Raw genomic sequence first — 18,477 nt, forward strand, 5'->3', positions numbered from 1 at the left:
TATTTTACATACAATAATATTATTCAATTAGCCACATATATCTTATTTTGTGCTTTGAGATTAGTAAAAGAATTATTTCTTATTCTTGTAGCTGTTAGCTGACTCTTTAAAATTCCTAGATGGTCTAAGAACTAGTGGTTAGACTCGAGATAATGAACTCATATTGGTAAAATCGAAACTCACACATGTATCAAATAATTAGAATAATGACAGACAGTTTTGTATGTAAATAATGTCTAATTTTATATGAACATAGTAACGAAATCGTAGGACAAACAACTTCAAAACTGATGAATGAAGTCAAAATAAGAAGCAACTCACAAGAATCGGACGAAGACATAAATTCATGTTGAAATAGACTTCATTTTTATTTTTAGAATAACAGATCTGTGGAAACGGTTTTGATTTAAAGCAAATGAGAAATTGAAGGAGATATTACAATAAAAACATTTCAGTGCATATGAAAACATTAACCATAATTGTAAGTGATTTTTTTTCTTTCATCGAATGATTAATGTACATATTGCGTTAAAAGCGAAACGCTTCAGCAAGTAGAAGTTAAAGTTCGTGCAAACTCGAAGCGTTTGCGCAACAAAGAAAAGTCGCATTGATGTGATAGTTTCATGGTCAAGAAAATGTTGGATATTAATATCAAGAATTGTTTTAATAGGGTTATTTATGAGATTAATAGAATTTCTTGACCAAAAAACACAAAAATATGGAAGAATATATTGGACAAACAAACGGGTTGTTATTTCTAGGAAATTATTTTAAATGTAATGGAAATTGCTATGTTTATTATAGGAATATAGCATTGTACAATATAAGCTTTAAAATCATTTAAGTTTGGTTTGAATTTCGTGTAAAGCCACACGAGCTCACTATAGAAACTCACTATTGACTGATGGAGCTCACTATCGACTACTGAAACTCAATATGAGCTAATGAAGCTCACTTCAACTTCTTTGAAGGTGTCATTACGCACAACTGCATTATCTGGTCAGACACTAATCCACATGTAACATTTCCTTACACGCCTTCACGACACTAAAGTATCAGTGCGGCGAGTGTCACAACTGATTCTGATGTTGGACCACAGGTTTATCAAGAACCATTAGTATATGGACCACACACCTGAACAGCCAATGTTACACAACATCCTGCACTAAGCTCAAAACCAAAGTTATTCTGTAGTTGCAGCAACGAAATGTAATATATGCTTGCTTATCATGGTGACCCTCAATATATTAGTAACCAAGAGGACAGGGAGGGCATCTTTAAGACTGAATTATTTTTATCGTTCAACGGACCTGACAACAGGCTATTATTGATTATGAGAGGGGGGCACCTCAAGTCATGAGTGTACCCTGGGAAGACTTGCACAACTCTGATCTTAAACATGCAATTCTTCGAGAAGAGACAAGATGGAATATATGTTGTACCTTTGCTGGAATGTCTGTTATCAGAGGCATGCAATACATTTTAGGCATGCAATACATTTTGGCCCAGTGTCTACCCAGTCACATCTAACTTTTGTACAGTTAGATGTGACTGGGTAGACACTGGGCCACAGTTTCGCTCCTCCTGGCAATGTGTAACAACCGTAGCAATTGCATTTTTCTAACATTCTTAACGAATCCGTGCAATTTCGTCTTATCGTGCCATAACACCATTTGCGAGATATGACACGCTGAACTGCGCAACGTCTTTCTAGCCACTTTTATAATAATAAGATAAGTTTTTCATCGTAACAATATTACTTACATAAAACGGTGATTACCGTATCTACAACAACAAAAGAAGTCTGTAAACAATTGCTAATAAAAGGTTTAGGGGTGAATAATCTAATTTATCCGTATAAAATGCATAACAAAAACATAGAACAATAATATTTTTAACATCAATCTCAAATTTCTTTTTAAAACCTTCATGGAAAGGGAGTGTTCGCATATGAAAGTGACTTATTTACTTAGAACTGCCTGAAGGTGACGATCTATAGAAATAAAGAGTGACAAAAATACATCAACTTTTTACACAAAAAATTGTCATTTATTTTATAATTTTAAGTTGTAAAAAAAGCGTAAAATGTTACGCGAACTTCAAAACAGCTGTGAACTCAATCTTAAATATTATATAGTTTGGTTTGAATTTCACAAAAAGCTACACGAGGGTTATCTGCGCTAGCCGTGCCTAATTTAGCAGCGTAAGACTAGGGGGAAGGCAACTAGTCGTCACCACTCACCGTCAACTCTTGGGCTTATTATTTTACTGACGAATAGTTGGATTGACTGTCACTTTAAAACGCCCACACAGCAGAAAGAGCAAGCATGTTTAGTTTGAAAGTGATTCGAACCTATCACCCTCGGATTACGAGTCGAGTGCCTTAACCACATGGCCATGCCGAGCCGAAATATTATATATAGACTTTGAGTAAAAAAAATGCGTAATTTTCAACAGTAAAAAGGCTTACAATGATTGATAACTAGCTGTATAATGTGTAAAATATATGACTTTTACACCACGAGGATGGTAATATTGTTACCTAGATGTGAAGTATGCTGCTACGCCCATAATAAATAAATAAAAGACGCGATTCAAGTTACTATTTCTATGGACGCTGTAAAATATTGAGTAAAAGGAGCAAATCCGTCCGTTAATTTTATGAACTTTCTTGATGAGCATGGCCATCGGACGTGCGGGCGATCTGGTTATTTTTTTGGCAGCCCTGGTGGATACTGGTCTACAAGGATTAGTATGTCCCCTTTAACTTCGTGTTAATCTAGTTTCCTTGCATAGTTGTATATCATTTACAATGTCTTAACACCAATATCGTTACTTACCTTAAAAAATCATAAGTTTAGCTCCCGGTATCAGTAAATATGGAAAACTTACATCTGGAATACACCACACAACAAACATTATCGTTGGAACACACCAAACATTGCTATTGAAAAATACTAAACATTGTCGTTGGAGCACGATGCGCATCAAACGTTGTCACTGGAACACGTTAAACATCACCTTATGAACACATCAAATGTGACCATTGAACCATGTCAAGTATTACCATAGAACCAAAAAACATTACCATCAAACTGAACACCAAACATTACCATCCCTGGGCTGCAAACCAACAAGTTAGGCACGCCGATTAACGTATGGATTCGTTATAAACAAAGCGAGCCAAATGAAACTGAAACGCAGAGGCATCCATTTAAATACAGTCCTAAATGGAATTGTAGCACGATATTTATGTCCAGATATAATGCAAACGTTAGCTATCAAAAAAGGTTGACAATCTTATTGTCAGTCCGTGCCCAGAAAAATAAACAGACAAAAAACAAACCTTTTGAACCGTTGACAATACAGCCCTCTTTTAGGATACCAGCATACAGCTAATTAACAAATACTAGGTTCGGGCCTGAAGTGACAACTTTATTAATTTAACAGTTTGAAAATTAGGAACTATATTCAAAGAAATATAAATATTCAGTACACTACAAGTTTGATTTACAAAGTGGTTCTGATATAGTTTATATATTTATTCAAGGGACTAAATGAAACTGAATTTATAGGTGCAATCGCGAAATAATGTTGTTTAATGGACTAAATGAAACTGAATTTATAGGTGCAATCGCGAAATAATGTTGTTCAATGGACGTTGACTCCAAACTTCCAGTATAGTGTGTCAGATACAACGTCTTCGTTTAATTACGCGTTGGTCTGAGTCACAGATTTAAAAGAAAATTACAATTTCATTAAATAATTACATTTATTAAAGGTTTCGAATTAAAGGTAAGGTACCTGAACCCTAGCCTCCGTGAGGTCGGTTTTCATCGCAATCTCTTCACGGGTGTAAATGTCTGGATAATGCGTTTCCTGAAAGGCCCGTTCCAGTTCCTTCAGCTGAGCACTCGTGAACGTAGTACGGATACGGCGTTGCTTTCTCTTCTCGGTCAACACGCCTTCGTGCCCTGGATACACCTTGTAAGTTAGGCCTGCCGTTGGGAAGGAACGTGGGTAATCTGAGAAAGAATATTATGAACGGTAAGTGTTTTTAAAACATAGATTGTTAGCGCAACAAATAGGCAACGAACGTATATAATCTCTGCATATTATTTTAAAAGTTCTTTATAACAATATTGTTACGCAAAATAAGCCATATAAACGCAATGTAAAGACAAGACAATTTACAACACTAACAACCCAGTTTGAATAGAGAATGCTTTTACTATTAAAAGCAATAGTAAAGCAATTGGAATAGAAGACGTACACTTCGAAACGCTAATAACGACATAACTATACTGAAAATGAAGTTTATCGATAAGGGCTCTCCAAATCCGTAATTACATAATTCTTTCTTCTCAGTGATGCAAATGAACATTGAAATAAAATAAAGTAGTAGATAGTAACTGCGTATATCATCGCAAAGACAGTTTCAGAGCTGATATTTTCAGGGTATTCATATACTTGAAGACACAAGAAACTAAACTATTATTGGTTTAAGCCATAGTATATCTATACGATATTAATATACTTGAAGTCACAGTAACTAACTATTCTTAGTTTAAACCCTAGTATATCTACACGGTATTTATATACTTGAAAACACAAGTAACTGAATTATTTTGCCTTAACTCCTAGTATATCCTAGAATATGGAACCATTTATCTATATAATTCCTAAACGAAGTTGTTTAAAACAAAGGATGAGCGACAAAACGTTTTAAACTTATTCACAGATGTCACTGTAAGAGATAATATTCTGCAATCAGAGACGAAACTATATACATTACTATTGTAAACTTTGTATACGCTACGAAGTAATTTCCATAAGAACCAGTCAACTGCTTTTCGAAGAAATCAGCCATGGGTACACCAGCGAACAATAATTTTGTACGACGTTTAAGTTATCAGGAAAAACAAGTACTTCGATGTACATTGTTTGTTGTCAAAAAAGGATGAGACTTTATAAGTGATAAGCCTAATTTAATATGACATGGAGATTGGAAAATGTTTAGTTATCATAACTTACTTTAATAAATAAAAAAAACGCTGGTAAGCTTGAGAAAAAAAAACACCTACAAATGCAATGAAAATTAAATGTTACGAAATAAATTTCATCTGCTGTACACTGGTATGTTAATTGTTTAAAGTTAAACGCGAGGCTTTCTTTTAATGGAAAATTCCGTAACTAAGTAACAGCCAAATACGTCCAGAATTTTAAAGTGCTGGAAGTATTAACAATATTAAACACGAGTGAAATCGATTTTTTTTTTCATTAATAGCGTTGGACTGTGAAAAGTTTTAGAGTTTTGGTAAATTAAAAATAACCGTGGGTGTGTTTTGATTTAGCAAAGCCATCTCGGGTTATCTGCTGAGTCTACCAAGGGGAATCGAACCCATGATTTTAGCGTTGTAAATTTGTAGACTTACCGCTGTACTAGCGGAAAACAACGATAAGATATAGATCGTTTTAGTATAATATAATTTTATATCTCTGCAACTTTTATATCCTTCATGTGTTATTTGAACGGTTCTAATACATAACTTTTAACTACACAGTTAATTCGCTTATTCTTAATGTTATGACTATTTAAGTTAAATTAAGACTTTTCACTTCGAGGTTTATGTGTTAATTTACGTTACAATAGCGTGATAGTTGGGTTTCACTGTGATGGTTGGCTGTAATGCCGGAAAAGCTGCTAGTCCAAGGGGGTAGCACTGTTACAAGGTTGCGAAAAATAAGATATTAGGTTATCAATACAGAATTGTACCCAGTATCATACGTTAAAACGTGTGAAAAGAGAGAAGTAATGAGCACGTTAATAAGTACAAGTTCTAGTGAGAATAAAAAAGAAAAGTGAAAACTAATTCCGGTTCAAAATATAAAACTTTTTAAGCCATTGCGACTAAAAAAATCTGAAATATATATGTATATAATTCTCTGAACGTAAAGGCATTTTGAACATTTACGAGATAAACACGGATAATTTGATTCATTGCTTTAGTTTCTCTTTTCTCTACATTTAATTACCACAGCAACTTATCGTTGGTATTCTATATTCTTTTTACCCAAAGATAGTCTTGCTTAAAACAATTAATTGACAATAATTAGATTTTCTAAAGATTCTTGCTGGAAAGCAAGCCAAGGTGTTTAAGGCGAGCAAATCCAGTTAAGCGTTCTAATCTCGAAGTAATTGGTTTTAATATCGTTCAGTGACGGTCTCTTGTAGGTTAAGTTCAAAACACGAGACACTAAGCTTCCTTTTCATATTTAGGAAGATATCTAACACGCAGTTTTTAAAAGTTTCTCGTTTTTTTTATTCTTATTTAAATACATATCATTTGCTAGAGATCTATATAGGAAATCGTTAAAACCTATTACTGTAAAGGCCGTAAAAATATGTACGTTCCTTGTAACGAAGCTTAAAAAATACAAAATCAGAAACCAATTCGTTTAAAACTAGATTATTTGGAAACAATTCTCTAAAAAGGAGGGAATAATATAGTGTTGAAGAAAAGATTTCACATAAAAAAACATTCATTTGACGTGCCTTCAAGTGTTTTCTAGCTCATATTTTACTTTAAGTGTAGTAAGTTCAACCAACTACAAAAGTAGAGAAATTTTGGAAGCTAATTTTAGGAAAGAAACGAAACCATTTATGATCAGGGTTCAAAATTTAAGGTTAAATAATTTAACTATCTTACTTCTTCGATGCATGATTTCTTTAATTTTTTTAAAGATTGTTTTTGTATTGTAATATTAATAGTTTATTAAGTATTAAACAAATGCATGTCATAAACACTATAAGAGAAACAATAAACAGATAAATAGTTCTATGTTTAATTCTCAACCACAATTTAAGATTTCTTTACAAACAATAAATAGACTTAGTCCAGTCTTATGCATATTACGGAAACAGACTTTAGAGTATCAGTCAAACAATAAACAGATAAGTCATTTCTATGTTTAACTCTCAACCATAATTTGGGGTATTAGTACAAACAATAAACAGATAAATCAGTTCCACATTTACTTCTCAACCATAATTTAGGTTATCAGTACAAACAATAAACAGATAAATCAACTCCACATTTAATTCTCAACCATAATTTAGGGTATCAGTACAAACAATAAACAGATAAATCAGTTCCACATTTAATTCTCAACCATAATTTAGGGTATCAGTACAAACAATAAACAGATAAATCAGTTCCACATTTAATTCTCAACCATAATTTAGGGTATCAGTACAAACAATAAACAAATAAATCAACTCCACATTTAATTTTCAACCATAATTTAGGTTATCAGTACAAACAATAAACAGATAAATCAACTCCACATTTAATTCTCAACCATAATTTAGGGTATCAGTACAAACAATAAACAGATAAATCAGTTCCACATTTAATTCTCAACCATAATTTAGGGTATCAGTACAAACAATAAACAGATAAATCAGTTCCACATTTACTTCTCAACCATAATTTAGGTTATCAGTACAAACAATAAACAGATAAATCAGTTCCACATTTAATTCTCAACCATAATTTAGAGTATCAGTACAAACAATAAACAGATAAATCAGTTCCACGTTTAATTCTCAACCATAATTTAGGGTATCAGTACAAACAATAAACAGATAAATCAGTTCCACATTTACTTCTCAACCATAATTTAGGTTATCAGTACAAACAATAAACAGATAAATCAACTCCACATTTAATTCTCAACCATAATTTAGGGTATCAGTACAAACAATAAACAGATAAATCAGTTCCACATTTAATTCTCAACCATAATTTAGGTTATGAGTACAAACAATAAACAGATAAATCAGTTCCACATTTAATTATCAACCATAATTTAGGGTATCAGTACAAACAATAAACAGATAAATCAGTTCCACATTTAATTCTCAACCATAATTTAGGGTATCAGTACAAACAATAAACAGATAAATCAGTTCCACATTTAATTATCAACCATAATTTAGAGTATCAGTACAAACAATAAACAGATAAATCAGTTCCACATTTAATTATCAACCATAATTTAGGGTATCAGTACAAACAATAAACAGATAAATCAGTTCTATATTCAACTGTCAACCACAACTTAAGATTTCTTTTCAAACAATAAACAGACACTCAGTCCTATGCATATTATGCAACCAAACTTTAGAATAACGGTACAAACAATAAACAGATAAGTCAGTTTTATGTTTAACTCTCAAGTTTAATTTATCTTCAAAAACAATAAACAGATAATCAGTTCTTTGTTTAATTCTCAGCCATATTTATCGACTATAACTACAGTTCAAGTGCCAACAGATAAAGTTAGTAATGTGTTTATATTTCAGTCATAACTTGTAGTTCGGTCCATTCGTGTTCCAATAATTCTAAGTATTATTACCATGAATATTTGAATACGCGACATTACGCATTACAGGAAATATTAGCGTAGCAGGTTAATTTCGCACTGGAGACTATTACGTAAGGTGTAATTAATTTTTTTGTCGTTGTATTTTTCCCTGCCCCCTCAAAGGATCCATCAAATAACCGGAAGGTTAAGTGGGGGAGGAGATAAAGTGTGTGAAGATCTTAGACCAATAGAGACCAATCTACCAAGCAGATGAAATGAAGTTGACATTTCTGTTATAAAATCAAATATAACTTTGTGAAACTGGTGGACAAACGCTTGGCTGTTTATCAAAACCAGCCGGCTCGGTAAAGAGTAGAAACTTTCCATCAAAACTATAGTTCAATATTTACTAATTACAATATTTACTAGTTTCTGAATAATATTAGAAGACAATTTTCGAGTTTTCGAATACTACGTAGTTAAAGAGCGTTCGTATTCGAAATACACTCGGTAGCTTACCATTAGAACAAATAATATCCATACCAGACTGATAAATAAGTTGAACTGGTTATCTAATGTTTGAATAGGATGTGTACATTTCTCGATACTTTAAGAGAAGTTTCGTGAAAGCTCTGAGACATGTCACTTTAGCTACGCGTAAGAATAATGGTAGAAAGTAACTAATGGCTTTTATAAACTTCATTTAAAACTCTTATATTTCAAGACAGTAAGCTCTCCTGTATAAAATAATCATACACGAACTACTCGTTTTGCGTTAACGTTTGTGTTTGTGTCAGGAAAATGTTTTTCATATCTCTTTCCACAGATCCATAACAATTCAGTAACGATTCTCTACAAATACAAAGGTTGAAACCGCGCGATCGTAGGAGGTTTTTTGCAAGTAATATTTTTCTTACCTCTTCGTAATTTCGAAATTAAATTAAATGATATATCTCGAAGATAAACAGTCAGAACATTCCTAACAGTCAGAACATCCATAACAGTCAGAACATTCCTAACAGTCAGAACATCCCTAACAATCAAAACATTCCTAACAGTCAGAACATTCCTCCGTGGCTATAACTTAACTAAGTCAATAGTATTTAGAAACGGTTAACATATTTAAAGGTTTAAGCATAGAAATGACTTTTTTTTTTCTTTATGCTAGCACGGATTTAATAATTCTGTATACTAATAATTGAATAATTTAGCAATGGCGAAACATCGTAGGTTTTACGCCTCTCGTTTAGCGAGAAGAACACCGAGGGGGGGAAAGCGTTTCTATCAATACACGAGTTATACTTGAAGCTATTTTTAATGTAACGAATTGTCTTACCGTGATTACGCTTCAGTTCTTCTAGAAATAATGGGTTATAATAGTAAAACGAAGGATGCTACTTCTCCGTATGATCTCTACATGTTGTCTACAACTATTACATCTCAGCTGTTCTAGAAGTAACGCGGATTTATGTACTTTTGTCGGAAGCCTTGATCAAATATAGACCGACTGGGCTATCGAATACAGAATCGCCTACAGCGAAGAAGCCCACAATCGACTCGGTCTCATAACATGGTTAGTCAGCGCGCCCCGTCTCAATTGATTCTAAGCAAGAAAAATGATGAATATAGGGCCGAGAAATATGAATCGTTACAAACCGAGCCAGCAATCTGAGAACCGTCAGCGCTAATTTGGCGCGTACACGCGAAAGAAACGGATGAAATCAGGTTAAGACGATATAAACACATACCGAGTTACAGCGAATAAGGGGGAATTCCACCGTGGGGAGGAGGAAGCCGATAAGATTATTCACAATAAACTCGGCCGTATTAAATTATTTAATTTCAGCTCCAGGGTCGCTGCCCTAATACAGTTAGCTCGCGGTAATCTAGAGATTTAAGCAGCACGCGGCCTGGAGGAACGCTCACTTACTCTGGAGTCCCATGGTGGAGGAAAAGACAGAAGGAGCTTGAGCTTGAGTCACGCAGTCCGGCCGAGGTCGACCCATCATACTGCAGGAAGAAGTCGGCAAGGCAGCACCTGGAGGAGCCGTGAAGGAACGAGGTGGTATTGGTAGGCCATATCGGTTAGGTACCTGGGGCATCTGACCACAGGAGGCGAAGTCCGAATAGGAGCAAGGGTGCTGACAGGAAGAAAACCCCGGGTCAACACCAGAGAGGGAACAGTTGCCCTCGAAAGTCGACTGGTTCAGGTAAGGATAGTCCATACTTGGATCTAGCTAGCCCTGTTACTCTACTAATAGTACACTAATGATTTTGGCTTGCTAACAGGGGAGGCTTTATATGAATCCGATTGCTGCCGCCATGAACTCTCAGTTTCACTCTCCTCCCTTCTTCGCCAGTTCCCGCCTTCCAGGACGTCTTCCCCAATACCGACACGGACGAGAGGCCGTATTATTGCTGGCTGATGATCAACCGAGCGCCCCCCCCCTCTCCTCCGCCAGCTTGCCTGCCGATTCAAATGAACCTGTTGGGGCAGTCGCGAACGGAGCTGCGCGTGACGCTTGCTAGTCGCTCCCTGCATTCATTCAAACACACGACACTTAATTGAATTATAATTCGCTGCAAGACAACATCCATGACGAGGCGCCGAATGCGATGATGTGTTCTCTCTCTTCTTGTCCCCTTCCCTTGTAGTCCCTTCCTTTACCAGAGGCCAGCAACGCTTCTAAATACATCATGTTGCTTCATACAAAATTAAACAATGCTTTTAAAGGCATATGCTTGGTACTTAGGCGAAATGTACGGTGATATTCCTTGCATCACTCTTATGATAAAGTCCATCTTGGTTCCAGAGCAGCACGATAACAACGGTACATTTCATACTATGAATATCCATTAACAATCATCACGTTGAACTTTAAATGAGACAATAACCATAATGTCTACAGATTCTCTCTGGGTCCTTACCAAAGATGTATCTTTGAATGATAAAACCGTAGGAGAGACGACAAGAGGACACACAGCACTGAAGATTATCGAACAAGAGGACACACAGCACTGAAGATTATCGAACAAGTTTGTATGTTTCAGGTTTTCAGGAAAGCAGTAAATGATGGATGTCCTGCACGTGCAAATATATAACCACCGGTGATTTAAAAATTCTAATATTACCTATAAGACAAAACTCTGTGTTTCTAACCTTACGTTTCTTTCATCTCCCTCTATTTTGTTCTGTCTATCTAATATCTATCTTAATTTACCTTGCTTTCCCCTTGTCAGCTAATGAAAACATCATTAAATGTACTTATTGTGCACGTTTAAAACTAAACTATGACTGTTTTTCAAACAAACCCAACCTTTAAAAATAATTTACAGGCTAGCACTAATTCCATTAATGAAAATCATCAATTTGGGTTCATTATGGCTGTAAGTGACACTAACTACTTATTCTATTAAAGTCTCAATTTCAGAAGTATGTATGTTATGCAGAAGAAATTAATTTCAGACATGTGTTACGAATTTCAGTAAGACAGTAAAAACCTTCAATACTATCAATCGGAGTGAATTAGAATTACTCATTGAATCCCTGTTTGTTGTTGTTGATTTGTTACTGGCTCTTACCATCCTTGGTTTGCACCTGAATCTATGTTTGCTGTTGTTATTGATTTGTTTCTCTCTCTTACCGCCCTTGGTTTGCACCTGAATCCATGTTTGTTGTTGTTATTTTGTTTCTCCCTCTTATTGCCCTTTGTTTGTACCTGAATCCGTGTTTGTTGTTGTTGATTTGTTACCACCCTTAGTTTGCACCTGAATCCATGTTTGTTGTTGTTATTTTGTTTCTACCTCTTATTGCCTTTTGTTTGTACCTAATTCCATGTTTGTTGTCGTTGATTTGTTTCTCTCTCTTACCGCCCTTGGTTTGCACCTGAATACATGTTTGTTGTTATTGATTTGTTTCTCTCTCTTACCGCCCTTGGTTTGCACCTGAATCTATGCTTGTTGTTGTTAATTTGTTTCTCTCTCTTACCGCCCTTGGTTTGTACCTCAACCCATGTTTGTTGTTATTGATTTGTTACTTCCTCTTACCACTCCTAGAATATAACTAGGTTCCTGCCATGTTTATTGTTGTGCTCGGAGCAGAGACACTTTTGCCTCTAGCTAACCCTTGTTTTAATTTAAATATCGTCATGTTTGTTGTCGCTGTCTCTTTCTTATTTCTACTTTTCAATTTTCAATATAAGAGACATTTTTGGAAAGCAAACTGTTAAACAGCTGCGCATTTGTCTTACTTATGTACAAACAGATTTTTATGTTTTAATATATGTAAAAATATATCTTCAAATGTCAAGTTAAAGTTCAAAACACATCATCCAGTTATTTTCTCTATAAGAACGTTAGGATTTTCGCTGTTATTTAATATTACCTTTAATAGACGTGTGAGTAAACTTGTTTTGATATATTTTCCATTTACATGGTAACTGTGAACATAATTTTCCAGCATGATCACAAATTAACAGTTTATATATATTATGAAATGCTTCTGGCACGTTCATAGGGTAAATCCAATCATTTGTTTGGGGTTGGAGATTTCTCTGATATAGTTTCAACATATTATTACATGTGGAATTTTACGATAACATTCCAGACTTAAAAAACGAGGTGGACAACCTAAAGCAACTAGTACACGCTTTTTAACATTTTTTTTCTGTGTTATTAACGTATATCATTGTTAAAATACAGTAAAACGTATATTGTTTGTTTTAAATATGTCAATGTGTTTTATAGTAGTTACATGCATATATAAGTGCTGTAGTCCTAACCCTAATAAATAAAACTCAGTAATTTAAAAATAATTGTAAGATTTAAGTCTACCTATTTCTCTGTATTTGTTTTATATCGGAGGGACGTTTGCAGTAACCTTTAAAAACTTGAAATCCAAAAATATGTTGTTGTTGTTTTCAATCCATAAGGAAAAATGTATGTTGGTTGAATTGCAATAAAAAATATATTAAGAAACGAATGATGCAGAGCTCATAATTTGAAAATACTTATTGTTCACATTTTCAGCCTTCACTGTGCATTTTAAACTATTAAATAATCGCTACGCTTAATCCATCAACAAATAGAACTGTCAAGTACGTATGATTAAAGTAATTATTTTAGGTTTAGCTATAAATAGGTTATCTGTAATCAGGTTTTTAAAAAAATATTTTACTGGCAAGATACGGGTTTGAATCCCCGTCACACCAAACATTCTCGCCCTTTCACCCGTGGGATGTTATAATGTTTCGATCAATCCCACTATTTGTTGGTAAAAAAGTAGCCCAAGATTTGGCAGTGGGTGGTGATGACTAGCTGCCTTCCCTCTTGTCTTACACCACTAAATTAGGGACGGCTAGCGCAGATAGCCCTCGTGTAGTTTTACGCAAAATTCAAAACAAACCAAATCAAACTGACAAAATACTGTATTTTATATCTCGTTTCGTGCAAAAGTGTTACTACGACGCTTTCGTGACAGGTATTGCGTTTTACGTCGTTGAACAAACCATTTTTATTATCGCTACGATTCTCGTCCTTCAATGCGGGGTTATACTGAAATACAAATCAAAAACTTATGATATGCTAGGGCTAGTTTTGACGTCGCTATTCGTCAGTATAAGCGCAACTTCCGATCTTCTACTATTATAATTTGTTTGAACGGAGATATAGATAAACGTTCATTAATGCATTTGAATTCTTACATGGTGTTAAACGATTAAATTTTTGGTTTGGAATAATTCTGTTAAGGTTATCAGGTAAATGTATTGATCAATAATGAAAAATAGAAAAAACGTTCATTTTAAGAATGGATGGAACTGTACCACTAGAAAATTCCGTTTTCATCGCTATATGTTCATGTTTATCGACTGTGTGTGTGTGTGCTTACATTCCCAAACACATCTATGGTATTGCAGCATACGTCTGGACTTACGTATCAATATATATAATTCACATACAACTATCTGTCTCTTTCTCTGTTCTTATCCTTCTCTTAGGGCTACGCTGGTAGATTATGTTTTTAGTGGTTTGTGAGTTGTGGGTACAAATTAAACTTTTCCATTGTAATCTACTGTAGGCCTAACTTTTTTGTTCCTTCTCCGAATTCATTACTATGTTCCAACGCTGTGCCTTTCGATTTTAACACTGAAAAACGTTTCATTTTTCAACTAACACCACTTGGTTATTTAGGACTCATGCGATCACTTTTCTTCCACACCCACCGATCCTTGTTTGGTAATGAAAGCGCTTAGTGGGCGCAACCAGTAAGACCACACAACCAATGAAAACAGAGAAATATAAAGCGTAGTGTGACGTTGAATATCGGGCGTCGACGAGAACTATGCTGGGGTTGGATACTTCAGAGAAAACCTACAACCTACAAAAACATCATGAACACGCATCCACACAAACACACATATATATAGTACTGTAACAACACGAATTAACTTAAATGGCACGAATGAAAAATTAAATTTTCTGTCCAGTTAAACTACGAACAGCAGTAAAAAAATTTATATCACACGCTCGTTAAGTCTAGGATTATTGACATTTTTAAGACAGTGCCTTTTTTAGGTTTATATAACACGTATAATAATAAAATATGAAAACAGTACAGGGAAATTTTAGTGTCTCATAACACCGTAACAGGTGTGGTGATACTTTTAGTTACTGTCGATGTTTATTTGTTTTTCTAATCAAAATAACATATATACTAAGAGTGAAACCTGTCCACCATTATGGTTAATTCTTTGATTGTTTATTTTCATTTTTTCAGAGCAAAGCCACATTGGACTATTTACTGTGTTCATCGTAGGAATCTAGTCCCGGATTTTAGCATTGTAAGTCCGTAAATTTACCATTGTGTTTATAGTTAATTAAATATATTGTTCTTAGATTTCTACTCATAAACATTAAAATGCGTTGTTTTATGAGTTGAGTGTTAAGTAACGTCCTTGTTGATGATGGTTTTGATCGTAATCTTTAAATTGAAATTTCTCAATTTATACTCAAGTTAAGAGTCACTAAACTCTTTAAACACCAAATATAAAAACAGCACTGCACAAAATCATTTAAATACCAAAATAAAAAACAATAATCCACAAAATTATTTAAACACCAAAATAAAAAACAATAATTTACAAAATCGTTCAAACACCAAAATAAAAAACAATCCCCAAAATCGTTTAAACAACAAAATTAACACAACAATCCACAAAATCGTTTAAATATCAAAACTAACACAACAATCCACAAAATCGTTTAAACAACAAAATCAAAAACAACAATCCACAACATTGTTTAAACACCAAAATAAAAAACAACAATCCACAAAATTATTTAAACATCAAAATTAAAAAGAGCAATTCACAAAATCGTTTAAACACTAAAATGAAAAACAACAATCCATCAAATTGTTTAAACACTAAAATTAAAAACAACAATCCATCAAATTGTTTAAACACCAAAATTAAAAACAACAGTCCACCAAATTGTTTAAACACTAAAATTAAACACAGCAATCCGCAAAACTGTTTAAGTACCGAAATTAAAAACAATAATCCACAAAATTATTTAAACACCAAAATCAAAAACAACAAATCCACAAAATCGTTTAAACACCAAAATTAAAAACAACAACCATAAAATTGTTTAAATACCAAATTAAAAATAATAATCTATAAAATTATTTAAACAACAAAATCAAAAACAACAAATCCACAAAATTGTTTAAACACCAAAATTAAAGAGAGCAATTCACAAAATTGTTTAAACACTAAAATTAAAAACAACAATCCATAAAATTGTTTAAATACCAAAATTAAAAACAGCAATCCACAAAACTGTTTAAGCAGCAAAATTAAAAACAACAATCCACAAAATTGTTTAAACACCAAAATTAAAAAGAACAATCCACAGTGGAAAGCTTAAATTACAAAATTTGAAAAAATCAAACGATGATTACCCAATTATTTAATGGAATAGTTAGGAAAATTTAGACTAGTGTTGCCGAAGGCACAAGATATGTAACGTAAAACAAGAATGCGGGCTACATTGACGCACCACTTCACTTCCGTATGACTGGGTGTTATGGTAAACACATTAGATAAAATGAGACAGCATTTCACAAGTGTGAATTTTGGGTGACTTTCAGCTCGTACAACATGTTTAGCTCTATACTTACAAGGTTATTTGAGTGTTCACTCAGACATTTCTTCAAGAAGATTGTAGCTTTTGGAAGACAACTCTGATGTAGCACAATATGTCTAAATTTTATTTAAACCAGGAAAGTCAACAGTGCACTAACTTAAAGAGCAGAATCTGATTGGATCATAGAATGTAATCAACTTCAGGGTATAAATGTTTTTTAGAAATAGTTAATATTTCCTAGCACATCGGAGTAATATCTATTTGAGCCAATGAGCGCTTAGCAGTAGTTACAATTACAAAGTACAACGGTTATTCTAGACAGTTTACATTTTCAAATAAAGTATTTAACATAGGTTTAAATAATTATTTACGAAGAATCAAGCAGAAAACAATATGTAATGTCGAGTTATATTTATATAAACGAAGATTTCGATTTTTTTTTTCTTGGGTTGGTCAGTTGGCCCGGTATGGCCAAGTGGTTAAGGCGCTCGACTCGTACTCTAAGGGTCGCGGGTTCGAATCCCCGTCACACCAAATATGCTAGCCCTTTCAGCCGTGGGGACGTTATAATGTGAGGGCCAATCCCACTATTCGTTGGTAAAAGAGTAACCCAACAGTTGGTGGTGGGTGGTGATGACTAGCTGCCTTCCCTCTAGTCTTACACCGCTAAATTAGGGACGGCTAGCGCAGATAGCCCTCGTGTAGCTTTGCGCGAAATTCAAGAACAACCAAAAACGTTAGTCAGTATAGCTTCTGCGACATTCCTTTTCTTTATACTAGCTGCGCTTAATAATTAAACAAACTGATTTTGGTTTGTTTTTTTTTAATGTCAAGAAACTTAGTACGATCCTTTAGTGCGGTCTGTAGTGCTCATGTCCCGATTTCTTCACGTTTCACCTACATAAACTCCTCACATTTGAATTCAAATACGCCGAAACTCCTACATCTAAAAATTAATTGTTTTGTTTAATTTATCGAGCGAGTTGATATATATTTTTTGTGATTAATTAATCCTGCTTATATTAAACATTTTAGCTCAACACACGTACTGACGAGAATTACTGTTACACTTTTTTTACACTTTCAGTTTGTAATTACTCTTAATTATACTTTGCTTGGAGATGATTTATTAGTAAAGGCTGACACGTTGCAGTTGTAATAATGCAACAAACCACACATTTCGTTGTAAAACTGACAACGATATTAACTTTACTCTAGTTATTTGTATTGTCAAAACAGTGGAAGTCTTCAGCCAGCGGATCTCAGAAACCAAATCCGAAAAATCAAAATTTCTTTATATTTCACTAACACACGAGACATATATATATAGCATACAAAAGTTAACCGAGTTGGGTTTGTTTTACACTCAAACGACGTTTGCGTGGTGTCGGTTTCAATACACAAAGAGCAAATTTAATGCCCAAGGGGCTAACTCGGAATTTTCCAGTGTACTTTGTAACGTTTGGATTGTGAAATGTGTTCTGAATTTTTATATACAAATCTGAGGGTAAAATCACAATAGCTGTTAATATACAACAACAAACACACGAAGCAAAAAAGAAAGACGGTAAAAATATACCGCAGAGACAACACAAAACGTTCTCATGAACGGAATAAATTAATGCAAGACGGTAGCAATATACCACAGTTACAACACAAAATGTTCTCATGGTCAGAATGAATTAATGCAAGACGGTAGAAATATACCACAGTTACAACACAAAATGTTCTCATGGTCAGAATGAATTAATGCAAGACGGTAGAAATATACCACAGTTACAACACAAAACGTTCTTATGGACAGAATGAATTAATGTAAGACTGTAAAAATATGCCACAGTTACAACACAAAACGTTCTCATGGTCAGAATGAATTAATGCAAACAAATAAAATAAACAGTACAGGTTATTAGAAAAATTATTTGTTTCTGAAGAAGGCGAAAAGCCGAAATGTTGATA

General features: G+C 34.0%; 1 protein-coding gene across 1 annotated transcript in view; it reads right to left on the reverse strand.

The window, feature by feature from the left end:
- LOC143244391 (uncharacterized) overlaps positions 1-10,758 on the reverse strand; it is a 57,967-nt gene extending 47,209 nt beyond the window's left edge. The window contains exons 1-2 of the mRNA XM_076488965.1: positions 10,301-10,758; positions 3,805-4,025 (exon numbers count right to left, since the gene is read on the reverse strand). Coding sequence (XP_076345080.1) covers positions 3,805-4,025; positions 10,301-10,595 — 516 coding nt within the window. The 5' untranslated portion in view covers positions 10,596-10,758. The remainder of the gene's footprint in view (positions 1-3,804; positions 4,026-10,300) is intronic.
- Between the last annotated feature and the right edge of the window lie 7,719 nt (positions 10,759-18,477).

The sequence above is a fragment of the Tachypleus tridentatus genome, chromosome 2 (genome assembly GCF_004210375.1).
Source record: "Tachypleus tridentatus isolate NWPU-2018 chromosome 2, ASM421037v1, whole genome shotgun sequence".
In the NCBI taxonomy this organism is placed as follows: Eukaryota; Metazoa; Arthropoda; class Merostomata; order Xiphosura; family Limulidae; genus Tachypleus; species Tachypleus tridentatus.